The sequence below is a fragment of the Fonsecaea pedrosoi genome, assembly GCF_000835455.1.
Source record: "Fonsecaea pedrosoi CBS 271.37 unplaced genomic scaffold supercont1.2, whole genome shotgun sequence".
In the NCBI taxonomy this organism is placed as follows: domain Eukaryota; kingdom Fungi; phylum Ascomycota; class Eurotiomycetes; order Chaetothyriales; family Herpotrichiellaceae; genus Fonsecaea; species Fonsecaea pedrosoi.
In genome coordinates, this window is record NW_013550614.1 from 3,050,468 (window position 1) to 3,068,250 (window position 17,783).

Consider the following 17,783-nt stretch of genomic DNA (forward strand, 5'->3'; position numbering starts at 1 on the left):
GGAACGGAGTACCTATTGTACCGAGTATGCGCTACGAGTTACTCACGAGTAGGTAAGCACCTAAGTAAAGCGGCTGGTCGGCGGCTCACCAGGTGGGGGTCCTTCTTAAACGGGTGCGAAGACGGGGCGTACTTTGCTGCAGCCAAATACCACTCGAAACGAGCATCGACTTTTATTTTCTATGTACCTTGTACCGAGCCTTGTATGGGCCCTCGTTATGCTAATACAGTCCTGCGAATACTACCTAGTAGGTACCCAGGTATCCTTTTCGTTGACGCGTAATTCATCAGGCTCACATCACCTTGAGCTTTACAAGTTTCCCCGGCCCTCAGCCCCTCAGCACCAGCCTTGCAAGGCGCAAAAAAAAAAAAACACAAAACAAAATGAAGCCCAGACCATTGATCTCGGTTGTCAGCTGCAACGTCCTATCAATGCCCAATTCTTTGCAATTGGTGTCCTCCAGAGCAACTTGCTGCATAGTGTCAGCCCGTTGTCGCATTCCAGGGGGCATGTCCCACCACTTCGCACTGTTCTTGGTCGGTATCATGTCTCGAGCACTGTGCACCATCAATGGATGATCTTCACGTAATCAGCACGAACACTGATTGGCGAGACCAGTCCCCTGCTCTTTCCCCAGAGATGCTGACCTGTGCCCTCCGGATTCTGTGTTAGTCCACTAAAATTCATAAATCATGTAAGCGAGCTCATTCAAAGTCGCGGCATCTCCCGAAGAGAAACGTAATCTCATCAAGCCTCGCCTGCATTGAGCCTTAGGCGCCGCCGACCAATGAGACTTGCGCAAGGCTAGCCTGGATCTTAATCCAAGGGGTTCTGCCCCTCGGACTCTGTCCGGTCCAAGAACGAAGTCGTGGATCAAGAGGGAAAAGATAGCCCCTAAACAACAAGTGGGATAACTCCACTTTGATTCTATACTTGAGTACTGTTTCGGCGAGTCTTGACGAGGATTCGGCGTTAGGAGGCTGGCGTCTTTGTCTTGATCATGGGCATCACTGGCGGGTAAGAGGATGATTGCTGATATTTCGAGGTCATGCGCTATCAACGCAGTTTATGGATCTCGTCTGGGCCAAATCCGACCGGCGAATCGGAGCACCAATTCCCGCTGGGAATAGGGATCATAGAGGTATGCCACCAGCAAGTCTTCCAACTCCCTCACATTGCCAACTCCTATTTCGGTCGCCGCAGTCCTTGCGAGGTGCACGAACCACTCCAGGTCTTCTCCACCGGTGCAACAGACGCCTCCAAACACAGCTACCCAGAGGAGACAATCAGTGCGGGGCTGCCACAGCAGCCCAAGATCGGTGCTTTCTAGCTTAGCACGCAGGGAGTTGACCGAAGTACATGCCGCTCGCCGGCCCATGGTTGGGGAGCGCAGAAGAACGGCGCAGTAAGCTGTGGCAATCCTCACGCTGTCAGCCTTGTCGTCCAGGTCGCAATGGAGGGGCATCGATAGAAGTCTGTGCACAATAATCAGAGTCCGCCAATTGAACCACTTGTAGTACTCGTGGACATAGTGAGGTGAAGCAGCCAAGAAGGCCGACATTTTCAAGACTTGAATCAGGTCCGCAAAACTGTCGGCCAAGATTTGACATTCACTGAAGGTGTCCACCAGGATCTCGAGCAGTGACCCTGGTTGAAAGGGCAGCTGACTTTGAGATTCGATACGTAGCAACAACTCCTCCGGTAAAGGGCCAGGATCCAGAGTGACAACAAGACGTGGAACACCGAGCCGCTTAAGCGCTGCAATGCAGTCCAGCATGAATATCCTCTCCAGCTGATAATCATCAAAGGTGCTCAGGCCTCCAAGAGCATCGACCATGGAGAGTAGGGCTTGGAAATGTGGTTCGGCTGCCTCGTAGTTGTCCGAGTGTATCCCTGCAGCGTAGAGCCGATGGAGGTCCACCGCCGTGTGATGATCCAATTGTCCATTGGCAAGTTTGGTCTGTAGGGCGTGTACCGCTCTGGTCTTGAAAAACACGGGAACGCGTTGATTATCTTCTTCAGAGACGTTCGGTAACAGCAGTCTACCTTCTCGAGCAACCATCTGAGCTGCAGCAGAGGCAAGAAATGCATACATATGTGCGGGTTCTGTCATGCAAGCCTGCATGTCTGCATGGATCGAGGGCGCATGGCGAAATTGACCCATAGATACCTTTTGGGTGTCTTTCCAGAACTTTTCTGGGAGTATAATCGTGTTGTAATGCTTGATTAGAGGCGGCGCCCATTGTTCCAAGGCGCGATGAGCGTTTGTGGGAGGGCTAGCAACTCCTCCTAGCGGGATCGATGGACTGACAACATTGGCAACGCTTCTGGTCGGTGGCGGGAGATTGTAGCTCGAGGAGGAAGTATCAAAGTATTGACCAGGACGATAAGGGTGAGAGGAGCCAAAAACATTGGTATGTTGTGAAGGAATAGGAGGCGACGCAGGCGTGGAAGTGAAAGGGTCTGAGAACAGTGCGGAAAGTTGAGGGTCAAGGGATGTATGTGCTATGGCTTGAGGGCTCGTCGATTGGAACAAAGGGTCTTCAAGGTCGATGTTCTGTATGATGTCGAAGTAGCTTGCCCCTTGAGAAGGCGCATCCTGGGTTGTAGACGACGACGGACCAGCCACCGCAGGACTGGAGGACAGTGAACTCTGGCTGCTGGCTGTTTGCGGGGCAGCTTCTGATTGTTCTCGCAGGCGGCGTTTGCGAGCGAAATTTTGACGCTGTACATGGCTTTGCTTTGTTCTATCCAATTCAGCGTCTTTGGTGGTCCGGGTCACGGTCGAGGCATCCTCGTTGACGAACAGAAACTGAGAGTCGGGAGATTTCGATCGTTTTGCTTTTGGTGGCATGACACGTCGCTGGACAACTTAATTTCCGAGTAGGGCGGCAGATTTGTACTGTTGACAGTGAGGTTGTCTTCAGATTAGGTAAAAGGCGAGGCTGATCTCACAGACCTTGCTGACGGGGCCGATCCCCGTACGCAAAGATTCGACACAAAGCGAGCGCGCAATCAGAGTAGAGGACCGCCACAGGGCTATGGCGTCAGTTCAGGGAACAATGCATATGTTTGTGTTCCAGAAACTGCAGGAGCTGGTTTTGGGGCAGGGTATTCGTGGCTTTCTCCTGATTGAGTTTAGGTCGCTGCTGATACATCGGCAGTAGACGTTATTGGTATGGGGGACCCCCAGAGGAATGGAGGACGCCGCGGCGCTTCGGCAAGAGACTCGCGTAGAGGAAGCTGTTTTAGTGTATTGGAGACTTGATGCTGCCGTTGTGTCCTTTGACTCAAGATTCTTGGTTCCTTATAAGTGTGCCGGGTTTGATGCAGGTACTTGCCTTAGGGATGAGGATGTGCCAAAAGGCAGCCGAGTGAGGGCCGACTGTGTTCTGCTGCTGTCTTCCCTTCGTACACGGGGTCTTCAATATGCAGGATTAATGCACGGCGAGGGCAGGTCTGGGTTTGCCTTCGGGGGAGGGCAAGGTGTTTGTATATCACGTTAGTTTCACAGGGGATAAAGGGCGGGTAAAAGAGAGCTCTGGTCGCGAGAAACCCACAGGGCGCAATGGTCCTTCGGGTAGGAAACGCTTGAGATGGCGAATTGCCACCTGCAGAGAGTATTTGAACTTGTATGATGGTTCTTTCTGGAGGAATTAGAACCTAAATCTCATCCACGGCCTTGCCTCGTGCCGACCGAACCAGTCGCAAGTGGGCTCACCTGGCCCCGGTATTCACCTGAGCAGACATAGCTCGGGGCCGTATAGCATGGCAGAGCGGTTGCAAGCGAGATGTTAGGGCGTCAAGGGCAATGACCGGAAGTAGAGGATATGGCGCATTGCGAACATCCATCCCGATCGGCTGAGGCACCAGTAGAAGAGCTAGCATTTCCAGAACAGTGCGAGGTGCGATGAGGTAATGGTATCAAGGCACAGAGAGGAGCAATCGAAGATAGCGCAGGATACGGAAAGCAGGCGGTTGAGTTCGTGATGATACGAGTGGTATGGAGTGCGAGTGAGTTGTCAGTGTACGGATGAAGGAGAGAAAATCGGTGATGGATGTGTCTGTCTATGGCGTAATGGCTCCAGGGGATTGATGGAAGCGCTAGAATCTGGTTCAACCCAGCAAGGCATAGTCTAGGCCCTTTGAGCCTGGGAATTCACTAGAAAACAAGGGCGAAGAAAGCGTGGAACGGCTAGAAGAGTGAGAAATGTCAGCTGCGTCGAGATTATTGCTGCAAGCGGACTAAACTCTTCTAACGAGTCATTAACTAATTGACTCGCTTAACTTAACGGGGGGCACCAGGCTTAGTCAAAGGCCCCTGTAGCTCCCTAGGTACCTGTAAGTCAGTGCCTTGGGGGATGCCTGCGAACCCCTTGGCAGGGCTGGTGGCTTCACTAAAAGTTCACTAGCCCTTCGGTCGGGTCGATCTTTGTACCTGTCGTCCGTACGGCAGACATACGGACGACACCCCTGCATATCTACGAGTATCTGCATGCTCCGCTCTCGGACAACAGTTAGAGCGATGCTCCGTCGTGCGAGTCGGAGGAAAGGCAAGGCAAACCGATAATCTTCGTACCACCAAGAGTGTTTTACACGACGCAACCCATGAGAAGCTGGTAGACAGACTTGTTCACTTTGTGACAGTGAGAGTTGGTCTGTATGTGCACTATCCCATCCCGGCTCGATCACTAAATGCTGCTGTTGATCACTAGCTAAAGCATAAACAAGCATTTGACGGCTATCCAAATTGCCGAACTACATGCGATCGTTGCACCCAGAAAGCGCTGCTTCCACTGTTATGTAGGGACGTACTGGGGTGCAGTGCCGGCGCATCTGCGTAACTAGCTGGGGTGGCTGGGACCCGATGTTAGCCACGCCCTTGTGCTGCTTACCCAAAAGAAGTTTGTGCAGACTGCTTACTGAAGCCGCCCGCTACTGTCTGGTGCTGTCCACCAATAGTCATGGACTGAACCGAGTATACGAGATGGTACGAGGGTGTACCCAATATTACCTCCGCAAAATCCTCATCCTCTTACCTCCTACACTGGTGACATCGCTATGACTAAGTGACCGAGCCGCATCTTCTCTCATGCGACACTCCTGGCTACTTGTCGGGAATTATGCGTGCTGAGGTTCGGTAATATCCCACTCCACTTCAGGAAGGCGTTAGCAGCACAGATTCTCGCAAATGGAAGGTCTGTAGATCGAGTCGACCGGCCCATTCACAGTCGATTGCAACTCATGTCGCTTGGCCTCGGCCATATTGTGCTAGACCTTAGCATATTCGAGTATACTTTTCCATGACCCTCCTAGATGTGGTCGCTATCTTCCTCGTGTGCGGAGTATTCCAAGCTTCCGAGAGGCAATGCATCTACCCTTCAGTCCGGGATCGAAATTCGCCGAACTCCAGCAGTATTCTTTAGACGAGACCTCGGGCCCGAGGATGTCAAATTTCAGGTTTAGATGAAAGGTGATTTGATCATGGAGAGGACAATGTAGAGGTTTGGTCAGAGGCAGAGCATCGATTCTGTCCAACTTCGGAACGCCCCTTGCTCGATGAAGGGAAAATTTCCTGCAGAACGGTTACTTGAGATATATTATTGGAAAATTCACTTGTTTTTGGAAATTGAGAGTCGAGAGACGGCTTGTATGATAGGATACTTGAGCCTTGTACGAGTTTGTTCGGGACGTAGTTAGTGCCCCGTGTCTGGAGGAGCTGGGCTAGACGTCGGCGACATTACTCCCAAAAAGGAGTTTGTATAGTGTCCTTCCAGGCTCATGTACAGACCATGGACGTTGAGAGATATTGGAGGTGGGTCGAGGCAAGCGTACGAAAGGGTGGGACGGTGGCACCAGCGCAGAGGATAGTCATGACGTCAGATTCGGCCATAGTCGGCTCGGTCTACCTGCCCTCGCTTCTACAGACAGGTGATGCTAGGCGGAAGTCGGTTAGCTAGGCACCCCATTAATTGCCACCATCGCCTGCGCTGCATCTTGTACCGTGCCAGCCTTATCGGCTCCCCCTCACGTGTCAAAGGGGCCCTTGTCATGGCCCGCAGTAAACACCAACGGGCAGCAAACTCAAGAAATCAAACCTCATCACCTCGCTTGCCATTATCCTCTCTCTTTTTCCAATCGGCCAGTCCCGAGTAGCAGCGGCGTTTCAAGTACGGACGTACCCCTGTCTGCGCAAAACCTTGATACCATATTGCCAATCTCCAACTCAACACCATCCAGCAGCTCGCTGTGCCCTGGCCGCATGCCCGATGTTGCAGCCACATCCGAACCATCCACGTTAGCCAGGACGCTGTTCCGTTGCCTGGACTTCGGCGGAGCCGACCAGGCTTGCGCTCCGATCTTGCCTCATCGACTGTCCTCGAAATACCCACGATGCCCTCCTTCCAAGACACGATGCGCCATGACGACTCTCCTCCCTTTTCCCGAAACCCCGTCCTAGAGAGGAGCCAGTCGCAATGGATGTTCACTGCCGAAGACCTCCTTCTTACCCCAAGTATACTGGACGGTATGTCTGTAACTCAAGAGTTGGCAAACAGACAGAAAGGCGTCAATTTCATCACGCAAGTCGGGATCATGTTGAAATTACCCCAATTGACACTCGCGACGGCCTCGGTCTACCTGCATCGCTTCTTCATGCGCCATGCCATGGTTCAGAACAACAGGCCCGGTTTCCATCACTACTCAGTCGCCGCGACTGCTATATTCTTGGCCACGAAGGTAGAAGAAAACTATCGCAAGATGAAGGAACTGGTGGTCGCCTGTTGTCGGGTTGCGCAAAAGCAGCCGAATCTAGTGGTGGACGAACAAAGCAAAGAGTATTGGAAGTGGCGAGATACCATTCTTCACAATGAGGACCTGTTACTTGAGGCCTTGTGCTTTGACCTGCAGCTTGAGCAACCCTATCGCATCCTGCTTGGCTTCCTCAGGTATTACGATATTCAGGCAAACAAACAACTACGAAACACATCGTGGGCCTTCTTGAATGACTCCCTTGTCACCACCATGTGCCTCCAATTGACGCCTTCGGCAATTGCAGGTAGTGCCTTATACATGGGAGTCAAGTTCGCAGGTATCAGTCTCCCTGACGATGAGAGAGGTAGGCCGTGGTGGGAGCAACTAGGGCTCAATCTCCACGACATTCAAAAGGGCTGTAATCTAATGGCAGAGGTCTACGAGAACCCTACACTGCCGCGCCAAGGTCAAAAAGACGCATACACAAAAGACGACGATCTCAGCTTGTTTGATCGAACCCGACAACCTGCCACACCTCAGCCTGAACTGTCCCCCGTTGGCAGCGCAAAAAGCGGAAGTCAAGGTGCCAAACGTGACAGAGATGCCGCCGAAGACCAAAATTCTGGTGAATGGGGATCGAGTATGCCATCACAGCGACCTGGCGGTGACGATCAACCAGCGCCTTCTCCCAAGAGAGTCCGTCGAGATTCGCGAAATGACAATGTAGGCATGCCTCAAAGGATACCACACCGTCATTCTGCAACCGCGGCGGATGATCTGCCCAATGATTCCAGAGGCACTGGCGACGACGTGCAGAGGAGAATTGACGAGATTGTAAACGCTTCGTCCAGTAGAGCACCACCGTCTCACCAGCACCGTGTCCCACCGGGGCAGCCTTCACACCAAGGTCATTCCAGGAGATATTCCTCGGCGGGTACAAATCGGAACGGGCCACCATCAGCCTACAGTAATGGCCATGCAGAACAAGCTCCAGCACAGCACCAACCAGAAAGTCGAGACAATGGCATGTATACTCAACCCGAGAGTAGTGAGCACGCAAGGGCTCCTTCTCGGGTGCCTCAGATTTACCCTTCAGATGAGGGGCCTCCACAGCCACCACAACCAGAACCATCCTCGAACGGTGTCAATAATCTAGACGACGCCGAAAAGGTCGATTACGGCAGCGAAGAAGGCGAGCTGTAGAATCTAGAGAATCTACCGAGCTGCAGGGTTGAAAAGAGCTCAATCACGGCGGCTGGACTGCTGATTTTGCCCTACTGTTGGTAATACCGATGCGTACATGCACGACGGGCTACATTGATTAGAATTCAAGTTCCTCGCTCCATTCTCGCCACTTAGATTACTTTTTGATCTTAGCAGGTTGGCAGGCTATAATTGGTTTGGAAGATCAATGCGGGGGTGTGAGCCTGGCAGATGTTCATGGGGTAAGCGGCGAACCCTCGGCTCAGCCATGACGTGACTCCAACGGATTTCTAATATACGACATTGCGTGCTCGGCTCGCCGTCCATATATACCCTGTCAGCCCATGGCGGCTAGTGACAGTTGAATCTGCAGGAAATACCATCTGTGCTCAAGTCACCTTTGCCTTGACTGCATCCAACCCACCTTCCACCTCGAACTTGTCCTGAAAAGCCTGAAGAACATGTCGGCAACTACAACTCAGACCTCCGTGTCTACCACCCTCTCGGGAGCCCAAGATTCTTCATATGTCCCGCGGGGTCCCGTAAACACGACACTGAACTTTTTCCGAGAGCCCGAGGACGGGTCAAAGCCACATAACTATGTCGAGAAACAACCCGACGGCAAGCCTCAGCGCAACTTTGGCGAGACGGTGGTTGAGGTGCAGATGAATGATATCCGCGGCCGAGAAAACGAATTCAATCTTGACAAGGACGCATTTCAAGCTATCAAGGGTGTCCCTTCAGAAGAGACGGAATTCCTCGACGATGAACACATCAAACAGGTCTATTATCCCGAGGTTGAAAAGTTGCTGCTGGACAATGTTCCCGGCGCACACAAGGTCACCATTTTTGACCACACCATCCGCCGATCGAATCCCGAGGCGCCCCGTGCCCCTGTCACCAGAGTACACGTCGATCAGACGGCGCGATCGACTGAGTGGCGGGTGAAGTTGCACAATCCCGACGAAGCGGATGAGCTTCTGAAGGGTCGATACCGCATCATCAACGTGTGGCGACCCATCAACGGCGTCGTTCAGGCACACCCGCTTGGCTTTGCCTCTGCTGATTCTGTCGATGACGACGATCTCATACCTGTCGAGCATAGATACCCTCATCGGACAGGCGAGACGGCCGCCGTGAGGTACAACCCGAACCAGAAATTCTACTACTGGTCAGGCATGGACAATGACGAGCGGCTTTTCTTGAAGTGCTACGACAACAAGGAAGGCGTCGGGCAGAGAGTCCCCCACACGGCTTTTGTGGATCCCAGGACTCCCGTGGGAGCCAAGGGTCGGGAGAGCATTGAGGTTCGCGCGTTGGTTTACGGTTAGATGGCCTCGATAGGGCGGCCATATGGATTTCTTTCGGCATATAGCAGTTTTACATCCAGACCCAATGTATAATAAAGGTTGACATGAATGAAATGTTTTGAAATGAAGAATCGCATCTAATCGATGTGCTGCTTAGTTCAATCTGCTGCCTGTGCATAGCTGGGGCTTAAGGATCTTCATTGTGCAATATTAGCTCATTTAGATTCGAACAAGACTTTACAATCGCAATACAGTATAGAGTAATATATACTCCATACTGCCCGAGCAATAATCCAATTGACTGCACTTCCGCACAATCTAGATAGATGCTCTCGGTGAACAGGCCGTCAGTCCTCTGAGTGGTATGGGGCTTTGTTGTTTCGATGGATTTCCTTCCCCGATTTCCTCTTCCAGGGGAAACCAATTCCTCTTCTCACTCCGTACATGAGCTCATTTCGAAGTACCGAGTACCTGCGTACGACAATGCTCTGGGCCTGGCTGTGGAGAGTAAACCCTCCAGGCGCTTCAGCCTCGCTCTAGTTTCCGGCTAGTGGGGCCAAGCCTCGTGATATCCGAATACGAACAGCCTTGCGACCCGTCCTGTATATTGATTGGTTATTTCGGTGACGCGCTTTGCTTCACCTACCTAACGAACGACTGGGGGAATATCCTGGTGCCTGGATCCTCTTTTTCTCTCTCTCTCCTCTCGATTGTCCTTTTGATTTCCTCCCTTTCTCTAAGCTGCCGTCAATGTCATCCCACCCCTGGCTGTGCGGCTGCGGCTGAGCTGTAGCCGTCTCTGGGCAAGGAAAAGCCACCGCCGTCGATCCACCGGCATGGAGATTGTCAGAATACGAAAGTTGCTGCATCGGGAAGTCTATGGCGCGTCCCTCATGCAAGGGCCGCGATCAGGCCAGGCACATTGCTGGCCGTTTTCAGTGGGCCTTGAACCCGAGTACGGCCGCCCGAACTCTCGGGAGCCTTCTTCGCCACGAGGGCGAAGAGCAGGTACAGTAGTGGGCGAAGCTTTTTGCTCAGGCAGTGCCGCTCTTTTCTTGGTCGATCCTGTTGCAGACGTGTGTGGTGATCTCCCTCCGTGTCTCTTTGCCCGCCTTGGGAGGACAACTGATTCGTCCCAGATACGAACCATCCCATCTTGGACGGAAAACGATGAAAGATATGCTTCTGCCTGGTCTTCTCTGCCGCCCCCGGTTTGCCGCTCAGGGATATGCCCAACAAGGCAGCAACATTTCCCTCGCCAAAACTCTTTCTCGACATCGTGGGGAACCCCGCAAGCAAGTCTCATGTCACATCTTGCGCACCCCATGTCCTTGAGAATCCGACGACCCGAATTCGAATCTTGCCTCATTTGACACGTCGCAAGAATAAAACACGAATATTTCCACAACGAGGAGGACGGGGACCCGTCCCGCCAAGCGAAGGCCACGTCCTAGCCAGTCCAACGTATTTCAGATTGCCGTCCTGTCTCGAAATACAACGACCAAAACCGAAGTCGTCGTCTCACCCCACCAATCAAAGTGTCCTCTGCGACCTGGAACCCTAGCCCCGATTAACCCTGTCCCGCCGGTGCTGATTTGACGGTGATACGAATACGTCCAGCGTGCGCCCCATCTTCGCGCCCATTTCAGCGCAGAAAGCGACGCAAACAAACATCTTCTATATACCCCAGGTGTATGAAGTGTTGCGCGGGTTACTCCACTCGTCTCGTTTTCTTGTCCCTTCCTCAGTCTGTTTTCTTGGGAGCTGTGTGTGAGAGAGAGAAGAGGGGATGAGATGGGACGGAAAAAAGATGGCGTATATATATCGAGATGTCTCGTTCCCTCCTCGTCCAGCGCTCGAGCTACTTCTTCTTGTTCATCAGTCCGGTTCGACTTGGAGCCATTGTTTCTCTCATCACACATTCGTGTATAGACCTTTGTTCTAACCCCAGCGACAGCAATAGAGTCTTACCGTACCTCCAGATATCTTCGTCTTGTCCACTTAACAACAAACCCACCAAGACACATCCCGTTTTAATCCCTCTTCGGAAAGCAGCACCTACAAAAGAATGTCGGACACCAAGAACGACAACGACTCGTCCGACCTGAACCTGTACTTCTACTCCCCCTCGACCGCGGCGGCCGTCATCTTCTCGGTGCTGTACTTCCTCCTGACCCTGTGGCACGGGTACATCAACTTCGTGGCGACGCGCCACGCCACGTACAAGCACAAGTACACGATCCCGCTCTTCGTGGCGTGCGTCATCTCGACGGCGGGGTGGTCGGTCCGGAACGCGTCGATCCACGACCTCGACTCGATCCCGCTGTACGCCGTGAGCGCGTCGTACATTGTCATCTCGCCCATCTTCGTCTGCGCCACGCTGTACCTGCTGCTCACGCGCCTGATCCGGACGAGCCTGCCCGCCGAAGACGGCCAGCACCAGCAGGTCTTCTTCCGCATTCGGCCCGGCTGGCTCGGCCGCCTCTTCATCACCTCGGACATCGTCAGCTTCCTCACGCAGTGCTCCGGCTCCGGCATCGCCAGTTCCGGCAACTGGGAAGGCGACCTCAAGACCGTGGGCACCAACGTGCTGCTCGTCGGCCTGAGCCTGCAGCTCGCCACGTTCACCGTCTTCCTCGTCGTCCTGGGCAGGTTTGTCCGGCGAGTGAGTCTCAGAGGAGCCAAGGACGGCGGAGGGGCAGCCTGGGATCCGCGTGTGAGAAAGGTCGTGTGGGCGGTGTGGATCGCGGGATTCTGGATCCAGGTGAGTAGAAGTATTTTCCAATCTCATTCTCATTATATTCTCTTCTTCTTGTTTCTCCTTTCTCCCTTCTGTTCTTCTTTGCCAAATTCATCCCTCACTCACCTGTCGCTGTCACCCCGATGCTCTTTCATCTCTGTTTCGGGCCGCTAACACCCCCAATCCCACAGATCCGCTCCATCTATCGAGTCGTCGAGTTCGGCATGGGTATCGACGGATACCCCTTCACCCACGAGTGGTGCCTGTACGTCCTCGAGGCGCTACCCATGTTCATCGCCCTGACGGCCCTGGCGCTCTACCATCCTGTCAAGTACATGCCGCAGCAGAAGCCGCAGACGACAACGACGACGGAATATGCCCTGCATGAAAACACACATGGGAGGAGGGGTCACGCGAAACGATCGAAAGGAACTCGCCGCGTCGGGTTGGACAAGACGAAGCCCGGATTCGCAAACACAAACAGCGCAGTGTAGTGTGAGGAAAGTCCAGGGCAGGTCGGATGCTCCGCAAGGAGAATGGGGAGTGTGCAAGAGATAGACAGGATCATTGGGCACGGCAGTGGGGGATAATACGACAAACTCTCGGTCGCAATCGATCTTGTGCCTGCTTGTCGATTTGCTCGAGCTGGAAACTGGGAGAAAGATCGGTACTATCCACAAATCGGGAATCGGGAACATGGAGCAATAATCAAACACATGGACGGAATGGCATCGATTCTACAAAGAGGTGTGGACCTAGGAATTCAAGAGTACGGACACATACAAAACATTGGAACGACTTGACACTTGACCACAGTTTCGGGTTCGAGACGCTTGACACACGGGGAAGTCACACATTTATGGATAAAGCTAGTCTGGGAGAAGAGGATATCAATTTCTCGCCTCGGAAAGAATACCTTTAATCACTTATACGTGGAATGTTCGGGTCTGAATCGACTCCGGTGTGACGGTGCTGGATTTCGCATTTGGACCAAATCCTCCTCTTGCAGCATACAATACTTGAGTAGGAGAGATTACTTTGGAGAGGGTATTTCCCATCCTTCCTAAGAAGGCTTCCTCCTGGATGATCCGGAAACAAACGGTAAGTAAACTGCTTCGTGCCTGGACAATCATCTGTCCGAAGGAATACTGACCTGTACGTTTGTTATAGCGGCATTGTCATTCTGACTTTCTCCCGCTTTCCAGACCTGCTCATCTCCATAATGACTGCTATCATCCTATTCCTGCCGAACCACGTCAGGTGGGTGTCAGAATCGTCGACTGTGGGGTGATATCTCGCGTGGCCAGATGAAGCTGCAGGACAGGCGGCAATTGGAGCACTTCACCATTGATCTCTGCAACAACAGTGGCAATGACATTCCTTGGCCAATCAAGGTGCGCTTCCCACTCAGAGTCTCCAAGTTTCTGGAAAATCCCTTGAGCCCACTCGACGGTGCCCTGCAGCACGCGTACGCGACTTACATCCGCGCGATGTGGCCATTCTTGCGTGGCGAGAGGAACCATCAACAACTGGACGCCCACGAAATAGGCAAGAAGAAGTTGAGCGACAAGATTGTTTGGGTCCAGGAAGGTCTTGAAAGAGTCGTGGCATAATTCATACCATACACCGTACACGCCGATGAACTGTATGTAACCTGATGCCGGCGATGCTTGGAGCGAGGTGATTACATCGACGAGCGCCTCGTGAAAATCTATCTCAGTGCCACCGGTCAAAAAGGGTCGAACTCCCTCAAGGGCTGTGTAGGCATCTTGTAGCAAGAGGGGGTCAACGGCTGGCAAGTTCTGCAGCCGTGGCGCCATGTATTTGAAGTGCCAGTCTGGTTGCAGGTTAAATGCTGTAGGCGAGTGCTCTTGTTTGATTTTCTCGGTTGTAAGGGCGCATCCTCGGACCATGGTGATGAAATCGGAAAGACCATCACTCATGTAAGAAGCTTGAAAGGTAAGGGCGTAGCAAGAGGCGAGCATGGCGTCTGCTTCTCCGTAAGAACGCGCCGTCTGGCTCAGTGCGTGATTGAGGCCAGCAATAGCCTGACCGCGATGAATTAGAGATTCTCGTCGATAGTCAACGCCCGTGAGGCGACTGAGGTGGGAGGCCCCAAGCGAAAGCAACGCATGCATCAGGTATTCGTGCTGTTCAGCAAATTGGGGAATGTCGTTGACCCAGACATGGTCGTTGTCAACTGGCAGGTGTGGATACGCGATGGTGAGAAAGTGATGGAAGAATCGCATGTCCAGGATCGAAAAGGTGGCAGCTGGAAAAGATGGGGAAGTTGTGGGATTCCGCCTTATCAGCGGCAAATTGCTAGACTTGCGTACTGCCGGCTCTGTTGGGTAGACGCAACTGAGTCCTTTCATCAAACAACTCCCGCACGCGGGTTTTGTTTCGGAACATTTGATCTTCCTTTGCTTACAACTAAAGCAGCCTCCGCGGGACTTCTTGTGCGATCGTCGCGTCAGATTGGGAGCCAGGGTACGAGTCTTTTGGTGGGTGTTGCGTCGCGAACCATTACTTGCCGGTGTGGTTGCTTCTGGAGAGAGATCCCATGAGGCTATCGACGTGATATCTGTGGAAGCATCGGTCGAGATACTGTTATCCAAAGTCATGATCGTGTATATGGTTAGCAGGTAGTTTCAGGACATTTTGGGGGTTGCTGGAGTGTTTTTGGGCATAGGGAGCGATGTTAAAAATTGGGTCATATTGAGAAGTCGGTAACGAGTGTAAGAATGGAGCCCCGAGACAGCTTCGGGTATAGTCGGCCAAGCAACGAGGCAGACACGGGCCTTCTCAAAGTACTAACTAGGGGCATGCTTTGTTTTGGTGTGAAGTGACTGCGGTCAACATGAACAAATCGTCGAATAGTTGATTCCATGGCCCTGGTACTGGACAGGGGATCAGCATGCAACGAAACGTTTCAGCCTGGAGCCAGATAAGTCCAAGCCCTAGAAACACGAGAATGTGACGCAAAAGCGTTTGGTCAATCCAATGGGAAAATTCCCAGAAGTTCGCAGGGTTCTAGAGTACGCCCTTCCCGACTGCAGCACATGTCGATTGGGGGCTGTGACTGTGCCAGAGGGTAGTGGAGGGTAGAGTACCCGCAATAATAATTGTATGAGGGAAAAAGGAAAAGTAGGGGGATTGCGCTTGGGTATCGCTGGCCCTGGTATTGGGGTAGGACAAGGGTGAAAGCGTTATCCATTTTGGCGATAGGAGGTGAACCCGGGGTATCGGGAGCCAAAAATAGCGAACGTCTTGTTTGTTCTGTCGTATTGACAGCCCTACCAGAAAGAGGTTAATGCCATCGACAATCATTTATCATCTGGGACGAAGCCAGGCAGAAGCGGAAGGCATAGGAGAAGGATCCACCCGTGGCACGAGTATTTCCAGGGAGGCAGCTGGTGGATGAGTCTTCCGACAAGATGATCGGCGCACGACATCGCGAGTCTTTTTGTGTAGGGAGGGGTCATCAGCAGAGTCACGAGGTAACAACCAAGTGAGTGATTGAGAGATTTCGGTACAATATCTCGCCGTTTCTTCCCGGGAATCTTCTTGGGATACCACCGTCAAGACGTCAAGACCGATGGGTTTCTTGGTAAACCGCTCATGTTTGACCACGATGGAATGTGGGAGGGAGAGGACGAGACAGAGGCAGACTAGCCGAGGTCAGGGACCTGGATGTAGTTAGTTGACGTTGCACAGTCAGCGATCACCCAGAGAAATGGTGGGTCGAACCTTTTGTTCTTTCTGCGCTGATTCCATGTGCGATGGTGAAGGAGGAGTTTTCTGCTGAGAAGATGAAGGTGAAGAAGGTGAAGACAATTTAAATGTAGACAGGATGAAGAAAAGAGAAGGTCCGAGTGCAGAGGAAGCTGTTGCCTTGCAGTCTATGACGTCGCTAATGGTTCAGTGCCTGCGCCAGCTAAAAAGTGGCCGCTTGATGCCTTTCGCTTGTCACTGAAAAACTGCGCTTCAGGTCATGGCGGCACCAGCCCAGCGGTGCCTGTTCTCGCATCTGTCGCAGTCCACTTCTTGCCACTAACGTTTGTTTCTGTCGAGTTTCGTCGGTCTAGAGTGTGCTTTTCCGCCCCTTCGAGTCATAGCATTGCGGTAGAGCTCATTGGATGATCCTTGTACCACGCTGCGATGGACATTTCGACGCGAGCCCTCGTCAGGCTCCTCCTGCCCCGTCTGCCTTTGCTGCTCAAGACGATCGTCCTCAATACACTCAATTTGTCGCCTAATTCAGCAAAGCAAGATCTGACAACAGAGGTGGTTGTGGTAATACTGCGGTCCATCACGAGGGTCAGGAAGCCCATGAGATATCTACAACACATCTCCACGAAGGATCCTGGAATCAAAGGACCCATATGCATCGCCAAAGTGACCATCCCACCCCCGCTTGACGAGTTCGGCCCTAGAGAAGCTGTTGTGAAAGCCATCAAAGAGCTTGGAAATGGCAGCGAAACATACACTTTGCCCGACATTGTGGGCGTGGAAGCCGAATGGACTGGCTACAAGAAAGGCGCATCTGCCCATGAACCTAGACCAGATGTATCTGAAGACGACCATTATAGAATTCTGATGGCCACCGTTTCGACCCACACCACGATTTTATATTTCCATGGCGGAGCCTATTTTCTGATGGATCCGGCATCGCATAGAGAGCCTGTGTCGCGCCTTGCACGGTTGACAGGAGGTCGCGGCTATTCTGTGAGATACCGTCTAGCCCCTCAAAACCCTTTCCCTGCCCAATTGCTTGACGGATTGGTGGCGTATTTATCGCTTCTGGCACCTCCCAAAGGTCTGCCGCATGACCCTGTACCTGCAAAACATATCGTGTTTGCCGGAGACTCTACTGGAGGCAACCTCGCCGTGGTCTTGTTGCAGCTCCTCCTGACACTGCAGAGGACGGGCGTGAGCAGCATCAGATTCCATGGAGTCGATGTCCCTGTTGAACTGCCCGCGGGCCTTTGCCTCAACAGTGCGTGGGCCGATATATCTCATTCAATGCCTTCCATAAACAAAAATGCTCATCTGGACTATCTGGATCCACCAAATGCAGAAGGAGTGTCAAAGGCTGACCCTCTTCCGGACGATTTGTGGCCGGCGAGTCCTCCTCGAGCAAATATCCTATGCGACGCGTCGATCATGGTCCATCCTCTCGTGTCACCTCTCGCTGCTGGTTCAGATCTCTGGAAAGGTATGCCACCAGCATGGTTGTGCTTGGGAAACGAAGGCCTAGAGGACGAGATCACCATCCTAGCACGCAGGATGCACCAGGCCGGTGGAGTGGTGGATTTCGTGGGCTACGAGGGGATGCCGCACTGCTTTGCCATGTTGTTCCCCAAGACCCCGAAAGCCAGGGATTGTTTCGAGCGCGCGGCAAACTTTTGCACCGCCGTCGTCGACGGCGGCGGGCCAAAGACGAGCAGATTCGTCTGGGTCAAGGCGTTTTCGAAACCGTCAAACATTCAGGAGCTAGGCCCGGATCAGCTGAGCAAAATCAGTGACGAGGAGGTGACGGACGCCATGAAGATAATGCAGAACCACGCAAGGAAGAGGGAGGAAGAGGCCTTGCAGAGGTGGCGCGAACAGCAGACCAGGGCCAAGCTATGAAGACGTTGATGGGTTTATATCCCTTTTTCCCCGGAGGTAGGGCCGTCCACGACTCTGCTTTGCTTGATGAATACATGCGAGGTCTCGAACGAGTCTCGACCTCGCTGAACCACGGACGCACTACTAGCCTATCTTTCTCGGGC

At 52.8% G+C, this 17,783-nt stretch overlaps 6 protein-coding genes across 6 annotated transcripts; 4 read left to right on the top strand and 2 right to left on the bottom strand.

Moving 5' to 3' along the window:
- Window positions 1–1,066: 1,066 nt before the first annotated feature.
- Window positions 1,067–2,854, bottom strand: Z517_03057 (uncharacterized protein; the record flags this gene model as incomplete). The annotated part of the gene is made up of 1 exon (XM_013432165.1): window positions 1,067–2,854. The coding sequence occupies one exon, from the start codon at window positions 2,852–2,854 to the stop codon at window positions 1,067–1,069; it is 1,788 nt and encodes a 595-aa protein (XP_013287619.1).
- Window positions 2,855–6,393: 3,539 nt separating this feature from the next.
- Window positions 6,394–7,956, top strand: Z517_03058 (uncharacterized protein; the record flags this gene model as incomplete). Its single annotated transcript, XM_013432166.1, has 1 exon — window positions 6,394–7,956. One exon carries the CDS (start codon window positions 6,394–6,396, stop codon window positions 7,954–7,956), a length of 1,563 nt encoding a protein of 520 aa, XP_013287620.1.
- Window positions 7,957–8,417: 461 nt separating this feature from the next.
- Z517_03059 (uncharacterized protein) lies at window positions 8,418–9,287 on the top strand (the record flags this gene model as incomplete). Its single annotated transcript, XM_013432167.1, has 1 exon — window positions 8,418–9,287. The coding sequence occupies one exon, from the start codon at window positions 8,418–8,420 to the stop codon at window positions 9,285–9,287; it is 870 nt and encodes a 289-aa protein (XP_013287621.1).
- A 2,047-nt stretch (window positions 9,288–11,334) lies between these two features.
- On the top strand, window positions 11,335–12,500 carry Z517_03060 (uncharacterized protein; the record flags this gene model as incomplete). Its single annotated transcript, XM_013432168.1, has 2 exons — window positions 11,335–12,030; window positions 12,198–12,500. 2 exons carry the CDS (start codon window positions 11,335–11,337, stop codon window positions 12,498–12,500), a joined length of 999 nt encoding a protein of 332 aa, XP_013287622.1.
- A 762-nt stretch (window positions 12,501–13,262) lies between these two features.
- Z517_03061 (uncharacterized protein) lies at window positions 13,263–14,630 on the bottom strand (the record flags this gene model as incomplete). The annotated part of the gene is made up of 1 exon (XM_013432169.1): window positions 13,263–14,630. The coding sequence occupies one exon, from the start codon at window positions 14,628–14,630 to the stop codon at window positions 13,263–13,265; it is 1,368 nt and encodes a 455-aa protein (XP_013287623.1).
- A 1,537-nt stretch (window positions 14,631–16,167) lies between these two features.
- Window positions 16,168–17,640, top strand: Z517_03062 (uncharacterized protein; the record flags this gene model as incomplete). The annotated part of the gene is made up of 1 exon (XM_013432170.1): window positions 16,168–17,640. The coding sequence occupies one exon, from the start codon at window positions 16,168–16,170 to the stop codon at window positions 17,638–17,640; it is 1,473 nt and encodes a 490-aa protein (XP_013287624.1).
- Window positions 17,641–17,783: the final 143 nt, after the last annotated feature.